The sequence below is a fragment of the Heteronotia binoei genome, chromosome 9 (assembly GCF_032191835.1).
Source record: "Heteronotia binoei isolate CCM8104 ecotype False Entrance Well chromosome 9, APGP_CSIRO_Hbin_v1, whole genome shotgun sequence".
In the NCBI taxonomy this organism is placed as follows: domain Eukaryota; kingdom Metazoa; phylum Chordata; class Lepidosauria; order Squamata; family Gekkonidae; genus Heteronotia; species Heteronotia binoei.
Window position 1 is genome coordinate 41,919,130 of NC_083231.1, and position 9,241 is coordinate 41,928,370.

At 40.1% G+C, this 9,241-nt stretch overlaps 1 protein-coding gene across 2 annotated transcripts in view; it reads left to right on the plus strand.

The window, feature by feature from the left end:
• The window catches only part of VEGFC (vascular endothelial growth factor C), a 71,046-nt gene extending 62,860 nt beyond the window's left edge, over positions 1-8,186 (plus strand). For both annotated transcript variants that reach the window (XM_060246500.1, XM_060246501.1), the window contains exon 7: positions 7,678-8,186. In XM_060246500.1, coding sequence (XP_060102483.1) covers positions 7,678-7,792 — 115 coding nt within the window. In that variant the 3' untranslated portion in view covers positions 7,793-8,186. The remainder of the gene's footprint in view (positions 1-7,677) is intronic.
• The last annotated feature ends 1,055 nt before the right edge of the window (positions 8,187-9,241 follow it).

The window sequence follows — 9,241 nt, forward strand, 5'->3', positions numbered from 1 at the left end:
TGCAATTCAGCAGCAGACCTTTCTGAGGCCAGTTGACAGAGAGAGGACAGAAGAGTGGGAGATGTGTGTCTCTCTGAGGTAAGACTACTTTTGGCAGTTTGTTCAACATTCAAGGGCCAGAGTAGACAGGTGAAGGTGAGTCAGCCAAAGGGAGGCTGTGATCAGCCAATGGTTTCTGGAATGCATGGAATGTACCCCTAAACTTATGGGAAAGTTTCATTTGGCCACCCCGCAAGAGAATTATGTAATGTAATGTAAAATTTTATTTATATCCCACCCTCCCCCGCCGAAGCAGGCTCAGGGCGGCTAACAGCATTTCAAATAAACAATACAGTATTAAAAACATTAAATTCACATTAAAATTCATATTAAAATCAATCAATAATTAAAACATTCCTAAATCAACACTGGTGGTAACCGTTATTAGTCTGGCGGTAAGCATTAATTCAGTTATTGGTGAACGCCTGTTTGAAGAGGGCGGTCTTGCAGGCCCTGCGGAACTGGTCTAAGTTCCGCAGGGCCCGCACCTCCTTTGGGAGTTTGTTCCAGAGTTGTGGGGCCGCAACGGAAAAGGCCCGAGTGCAGGTGCTTTGAAGTTTGACTTCTTTTGGCCCAGGGGTATTCAGTCTGCTTTTCCCCACTGACCTCAGTGCTCTCTGGGGCTCATATGGGGAGAGACGGTCCCTCAGGTAGGTCGGTCCTTGGCCATATAGGGCTTTAAAGGTTATGACCAGCACTTTGTACTGGATCCGGTATACGATTGGCAGCCAGTGCAGTCCGCGCAGCCCCGGCTGTATATGCTCCCACCAAGTAACAGCCTGGCCGCCGCGTTTTGCACTAGCTGCAGCTCCCGGGTCCGGTACAGAGGCAGCCCCATGTAGAGAGCATTACAGTAGTCCAGTCTTGAGGTGACCATCGCGTGGATCACCATTGCTAGGTCCTGACGCTCTAGGAAAGGGGCCAACTGCCTCGCCCGCCTCAGGTGGAAAAATGCTGATTTGGCAGTGGCTGTTATCTGGGCCTCCATTGATAATGAAGGCTCCAGTAAGACGCCCAGGCTCTTTACCCGCTGCGCCATCTTCAGCGGCGCCCCGTCAAAGGCCGGGAGAGATATTTCCTTCCCCAGAGTGCCACGACCCACATGGAGAACCTCTGTCTTCGCTGGATTTAACTTAATTATGATTTATGATGCTGCTGCTGTGTGAACAAATCTATCGTAATAATTCTGTTATTGTCATGGCCAAATTGACGATGGCCACTGGCTAATATTTCTGGAACAAACGATTGGCCCATCACACGACTGTCACCCCCTTTGACCTCACATTGGGTGACTCTGCTCTCCCCCACCTACTCAGGCCCAGGAATGTTGAACAAACTGCCAGAAACAGTCTTCGCTCAAAGACAGCCACATTTCCATCCCTTCTCTGTGTCATCTCTGTCATCTGGCCTCAGAAAGGGCTGCAGAGCTACTGTGGCCTCACAAAAAGCCTCTCAGCACACTCAGCTTCCAAAGGCCACAGAAACAGCCAGAAAAGCCTGGCCCTGCTGAGAGTGTTTCTTGTCACCTTGGAAAGTGCTAGCCAAAGGCTGTTGCTAGGCTACACAGGCTGTTGGTCAGCAAAGAGGGAGCCCTCAGGTGAACATAATGGCATACAGTCCACCCTCCAAAGCAGTGATTTTCTCAAGGATGGGGAAGAGCCAATAGAAGATGTTGAGAGCATGCGTTGATCCGTGTTATGTAAAAAAGTACTGTGGCTCCGTATAACGTCAGGAGAAAAGGCTGAAGAACTTGAAAAGCAAAACTGTGAGGATTCCTTTAATAAGTGGTTCCTTATTCTCTCCGCCTAAATCACAAACGGAACACCAAAAGACTCCACTCATGTCTACAGTTTATTTTGAAGAGGCAATTGCCAGTGAGACTGATGCAGTGACTTTGTGGGAGTTTTCAAGCAATATGTGTTCCCTTGTCTTATTTTATTTTGAGCTAAAAAAGAATGCATTTACACACTTACAGTGTGATAGTATTATTGCTTCCAGTGTTTTTTGCAGCTCTTTCTATATACACCGGTCCCAGTTGTTCTAATCATTTCCATCTGGAGCTTGGCTACACTAGGCCTGGCAGCACGCTCTGGGCACCTTGATGCTACCAGCCATTTCCTCCCAGGGAACCATTGTTGCCAATTTCCAGGTCAAGGCTGGCAATCACTCAGAACTGCTCTCCAGATCACAGACATCAGCTTTCCTTAAGGTGGGCGGGAGAGTGAATGCCTTCACTTGGGTGGGTGAGAAGACAACAAAGGGGAGTGGCATTCACCCAGAAGTACTCACCCCTCGCCCCAGGATGGTTGCCTGAGAAGGAGATAGGGAAACCTCACAGGGTTGCTATTCAGATCAAAAAATGGAAGAAGAATGTGGAGAATGATGTAAGCTGCTTTGGTTTCCCCCACACACACACTGTGAAGAAAGTCTGCCTTTTTCCTTTGTAAAGGCTGCAGGGTTGCCAACTCCAGGTTAGGAAATTCCTGGAGATTTAAGGGGTGGAGCCTGGAGAGGGTAGCGCTTCAGGAGAGATGGGACCTCAGGTACAATTCCATTTCACCCTGGGGAACCACTGTTGCCAATTTCTAGGTGAAGGCTGGAGATCACTCAGAATTACAACTGTTTTCCAGATATCATCAGCTCTCCTTAAGGTGGTGAGGAGCGAATGCCTTCATTTGGGTGGGTGGGAAGACAGCAAGGGTTGGGAGGCATTCACGCAGAGCCTCCTTCTGGAGCCTGTTGTATTTTTCTTAACAGGCCTTACTCCTAGTAAATGAATAAATATACTACTGTGTGCAATCTCTGCATGTGGGATCAGGAAATTTCTGACTTTATTGTTATACAATTCATAGCTCAAAATAAATCTTGAAACCAGGAAAACAGATCAACAATAACTTCCTAAACTTACCTCACACAATAGTTCTTATTTAATATGATTTTTTCTGCTGTCCACTCTCTTGGAAGTTTCATTTCCAGTAGAATATTCTCAGTAGCAAAACTGCTTATCTCCTATCTTAATTCCAAGACTTTCCTGCAAGGGCTCGTTCCCATTTCACTGACCTTGGAGAGACTTGGACTACGGTGTTGGAAGGTTGCCCCGTAATCCCCCAGAGCTTTAATTTGAATAACAAATTGCACTCAGCTAGTGGGCCCACTCCTCACAGTTGAAAAGCAATGTGTTCAAGGTGATCTGAGGAGACTGGAAAATCCCATAAGGTAGTTGGATTGTTATTATTTATTATTTAAGATGTTTTGTTTACTGCATTCTATAAATGCTTGTTGAAGCAGTTTACAAAAAGTAAACTCCTAAAAAAATAGGAATAAAATATTAAAATTAAATGAATCTAAAACAGAAATAATAAAATGACAAAAAGGAAGACATGGTGAAAATAGTTCAGCAGGAGAGAAAAAAACATTTAAACCAGGGCAGCCAACCTCCAGTCTGGAGATCTCTTGAAATTAGAACAGGTTTTCAGACAACAGTGATCAGTTCTCCTGGAGAAAGTGGCAACTTTGGATTTATGAAATTATACTCTTATGACACCATACCGTCCCTGAGGTCCCCCACTTCCACAAAATCCATCTTCCCCAGACTCCACCCCCAAAGAGCCAAGAAATTCCCAAGCTGGAACTGGCAACCTTAATTTAAACACGCATAGAAAATGAGAGCCCTGAAATTAACCAAATTCCCAGACCAATGAAATCTTTTTTTGTGGCACCTAAAACCTTAAAACTTTGTAGGGTGGGCATTGCCACTGTAATAAGTTTGGATAGGACCCACAGAGCAGAGAATTTGTTGATTCATTCACATATAGATATCACCTGTTTTATTTACTTATTTACAACATTTATTAGCTGCCTGTCTACCTCACAGGAACTTGTTAGTTTACAATGTAAATAATAACATAACACAACAAAATACATAAAAACCACTAGCTAAAGAGTTAAAACTGCTAGTAGACTAAAGAACTAATCAAGTAATCAAATGCTATTGTGAATAAAGCTGTCTTCAGCTTCCTCAGAAATAGTGAGAGGGCACACACACATCCCTGAGGAGGTTGTTCCATAATTGTGGAGCTGCCACTGAAAAACATGTAAAGTATCCTAATTAAAAACAACAGCACCAACAACTATACACTGAAAATTTATTTTAAAATTATAATTATAATAGTTTGTCTGAAGCTCAGATGAAGGTAGTATGTTAAACCTTTTACAAAAAGTATTATATTGGATGCTATGAAAGTATTTCATAGAAAGAAACTGCAGAATGAATATTCATAGCTGAACAATTAATTTATTATTTTTTTTCCTCTCAGCCTGGATTTTAATGTATGCTCCAGGATGATGTCTGTGCCTGACAGTTTTGTGTCTAACAGGCATTATGTAATTTTAGACTTAGAACTGTACAAAACATATGGTTGAGATGAGCTACTTGACAAGTCATACAGAGAACTTTACACAAGATTTAGCAGGCTGGCCATGAGGATTGTAAATTTCTGTATCTTCCCCATTGTACACTAATTTCCTCATAGACACGTACTCTAATAACATATTAACGTATTACGTTACCATAATCCTGTTGAAAATATGGATTGCTAATGTTGTTTTGTAGAATATAATCTCCAGATTTTAAAAAAAATTTCCTGCGTGTGTTATGTCACACATCCAGCATTTTCCATCACCAGCAGCCTTGGGAAACCACATGCTAATAATAACTTACAAGTCCCATCTTATTACATTATCTATCACTGTTTTCAGTATTAGACCTTAGAAACGTCTGTTTAAGAAAAGCAGTTTCAACCCTTAATGCTTTTAACTCCTGTTTTGTTTATTGCAAAAGAACAGTCACAATGAAAGACTCTTTACCCTTGGTCCTTTTATAAAGAGGAGCAGTCTGTTCACATGTGCATGGTGTGTCGTTTCCTTCCTAGGATGTGTGCCTTTTTCTGCTTGTAGGAAGTACAGTAGAGGGAAATCTTGGAATACTCCACATGACTTACTGAATTCAGTTCTCTGCTGTGGAAAACAGCATGATATATTCTGTGTACAAACATGAAATATGTGACCTATCCCTTTCAAAAGTAGGTAGTGCACTTCACGTGAGGCAATCTCATTGTAAATGTGTGTCTGGTGGTCCTGAAATTCAATCACTATTTATGAAAAAAGCAGGATGTAAATAAACAAAACTACTCTGTACCTTGGCAGTTCATTTTTTCGTTATACTTAAGGAGTGAGCTCTTTTAATTTATCAAGTCATTTGGTGTCCTGCCTTCTGTTATTGCTATGACTTGGAGGTTATAACAGACACAGTGACTGCATGCCAGAGTTACATCAAACAAAGATTTGTCCATGACAGGCTTGCTTGTTGTTATTCTTGGGAAATTGCCTTGTTCCTCCCCTCATCACACAGAGTGCTGTTGAAGCTTTCTGGGCTTGGGTCAGTCTCATAGCATGATGTCCAAATATAGATGCCTGGCAAAATGGCATTCATTTCTCTCTCACACTCACTCACACACACCAGGATTCTAAATTTTGATATAATCCCAGTTTGGGGAGGGAGTAACTTTTATTTTGTTCAGGCACATGCATTTAAACCACATTAGACCACCCAAATTTCAAAAATACTGGAAATCCTCCTTTTTACCCAGGCTCTTTTCTTCTCTCTCTTTCTCCATACATTTTTTGCACATTCATGCTTGAAATGTGTTGTCTGTAAATGGATGAGGAGGGATGTCACTATAGTATCACTATGTTTTATAAAAACAGAGACAAATTTAAATAGAAATTGAAAATATTACTCTGTTGAAACTTGAAGCATGTATTTTTTGCTCTTGATTCACTGCCAGTGTTTGAAAAAGCCAAAAAGTATTACTTTGTCTATATCACACACCAGAGGCTATTTGGCATTATTACTGAGAGGTTATATGAGGTCAACCCTGTTTCAAAAGCAGCCACAAGAAATTATCAGGGTATGATGTATTTGTTTATTGCTGTTGTTCTGCAATCCTTGTAGAAACAAACTATCCACTGATGCAAAATATTTATATTGTAAGCATGCTGGCTAATGAAATATTTGATTACTTTCTGGACTGATGTTCTATAAATTACTGTTTTCTTTTCATCCTTTTCAAGTTGTCATGCATATAAGCTCTGAAAGTACACACCCATTCAATTCTAAACATGCACATTGCTCTCACTGATGTCATAGAAACACTGCATGAACGAAAATATGTGTGTGTTTAGTACAAGCTCAGGGCCATATCATAGAACTAAGGCTTTCTGAGAAAAATTTACTGGAAAACTTTAAACAAGCAAATACCTCTGCTCTGTAGGATCCTCTACCCCCCCCCCCCCAATACACACACACACACTTTATACTAGCAGGCTGTGCAAGTAGAAACACAATACCAAAGAAATACTATAATGTGCATCTGGGTAAGTTAAGTATTTATGGACTGTTGCCTGTAATATGCACTTAATTAATAATGGGTGGTGATTTATTAGAGGTGCACATCTTTCTTGTTATGATTTGTTGGAATTATTTTCTTCAATTAAGTTGTATGCTCAGCCTACCCCCACACATGCCACCACTGGGCACATGAAAGATCATATATGGCCAAATATATAATGACTTTTCTGCAGTTTGTTTAAGCAGTCTTATAATATTTTTCTACTGTAACAGCATAACAGACTTTCAGTGATGTCTTCTCTGCAAGGCTCAACATCTGTGGAGAGCCAGTTTGGTGTACTGGTTAAGTGGTTAAGTTTGGTGTAGTGGTTAAGTATGCAGACTCTTACCTGGGAGAACTGGGTTTGATTCTCCACTCCTCCACTTGCAGCTGCTGGAATGGCCCTGGGTCAATGTAATTAGTGTTCCTTCTAATAGTAAATGTAGCAGCCCTGTGCTGATGAGTAGGAAAGTGAAAAGAAGAAAGACTGGTGCCCTTGAACGGGCAACTTCTGTGAGAGCTCTCTGAGCCCCACCTAACTTACAGGGAGGAAGGTAAAGGAGATTGTGAACTGCTCTGAAACTCTGAGATTGAGAGTGGAGGGTGGGGTATAAATCCAATATCATATTCTGTCTTATGTTTGGTCTTGTATTTGTCTTGCTGAAATTATGAAATACAGTGCACATTGGTAATGCAAAAATATCCATGATAATAATAATGAAAATGCAGTCACATAGTTGGATGCTACAAAGTCATGTCTGGTGTCCTGCTAACATTGGCAATTGTGAAATGATGCAAGTCAATAAAGCAAAATTTGTAAAACCGCTCACTTTGTCTTTATGTTATGTTCCTTTAAAGAAACACACATCCCACTAGATTACCATGCTAGAGTCCCAACTCACAATTCCTAAACATACATTAACATAACAGAAGTATTTAAAAGTAGCTATATGAAAGGTGTAGGATACTGTGAGAATACTAAAAGAATTTCAGACCTACTCATTACATCCACTGTGTCCATTTTTAGAATCCATACTACTATGTAGAGCTCTTGCTGAGCATACTTGAGCAAGTTTATCATCTTTTTACATGTGTAAGTAGATTCTGCAGTGCTCTCATTGCCAAGCTAATGTAAGTGATCAAGTAATGTCTATAGCTTTTCTCATTCTCCTTTTCCCATCTTTTTCAGTTGTTATAGACCACCGTGTACAGTTCGAACGAAGCGCTGTGAATCTGGATTTTATTACAGTGAAGAAGTATGTCGGTGTGTCCCCATATATTGGAAAAGACCACTTATCAATTAGTGAAGAAACCATCATCTGATATTCTGGTGTACATTTTTCCTTTTTTTAAAAAAAAGACTTCTGACATTTTGAACTTCCTGAGCACCAGTGACACTATGGGCATATAAGAGACAGACTTGTTTGTGCTCTTCCTGAGACCCACAAAAAAGCAAATGTAGGAAAAAATGGACTTTCTTCCTATAAAGAATTTACTAAGGACATGATTTTTGATGACCAAACAACTTAGGTTTTCTTCCCTGTGATTTTTTTAAAAAGATAATGACTATATAATTTATTTCCATAAAAATATTTTTCTGCATTCCTGTTTATAGCAGTAACAATTGTTAAATCTCACTGTGATCAATATTTTTATATCATGCAAAGTATGTTTAAAATAAAATGAAATTGTATTATATGCTGCTAAGAATATTCAGTGAACTGTCTCATTACCTAGTGTGTATAGCTGAAGCAAAAGGATAATGATTTTACAGTATACTTCAGGAATCCTAGCTAGGTTTGTTAGTCAGTTAAAACAAATGACTGGATGAAAGGAAGTTAATGTGAAGGAGCAACACTTTTTTGTAACAATTAAAATAAATATGTCCTTAGATCCTCAAAAAAGTTACAGTATACCCAATGAAGAATAATTCAGCTTGACACTAGCCAGAGAACTCAGTATTTTTAGAGTATTGTTGGAAGGTGTGTGGTGCAACATTGTTGAAACTAAACAGTTCAGAAGCTCACTGCATTGAGTTCCATGATGGAAGATAAGTGGATATCAGTGTAATTAGTGTTCCCTCTAACAGTAAATGTAGCAGCCCTGTGCTGATGAGTGGGAAAGTGAAAAGAAAGACTGGTGGCATTTCTGGATATTTAGGGGAGACTCCAAGTATGCAGAAAATTATTTCTTGTTTTGAAAATAAACAGGCCTTCCTGGCAAGTACTGTGAATGTGTACAGACTTCTTTAGAAAAAGAAGTTTAAAAACAATTTTGTTAAAGCAGGAACATTCTTCACCAAGAAAAAGCAACTCTAATAGTCTAAGCAAAATAGAGGAGATTAAATCCTACTTTTCAGTTGCACAAATGAGCCAAGAGCTGATACACAGTCTACCTCAGAACACACACATCCACACAGAATATTGCTACACAGGCAACTCTGAAATCTCCCCTGATCTAATAGGTTTGATATTTGATGTTGATGATACAGAGTAGAGAAGATTTAAATCTCTCCCTGCATTGCAGTTTTCAGGTTGGGGCTCTCCAACCATTCCAACTTCCTTTATCCAATGATTGCTTTGGGCAATAGGCTGTACATTTCTTATACGTCCCGTGCTATCAGTGAGTCCTTGTTACTCTGTGACTAATTAAACCTGCCACAGACAAGACATGAGTATGTACCTATTCAAGGTATTCTGAAAGTCTTAACAAATGCACACTTCATCAGATACATTGAAACAGAGATTGTTGGG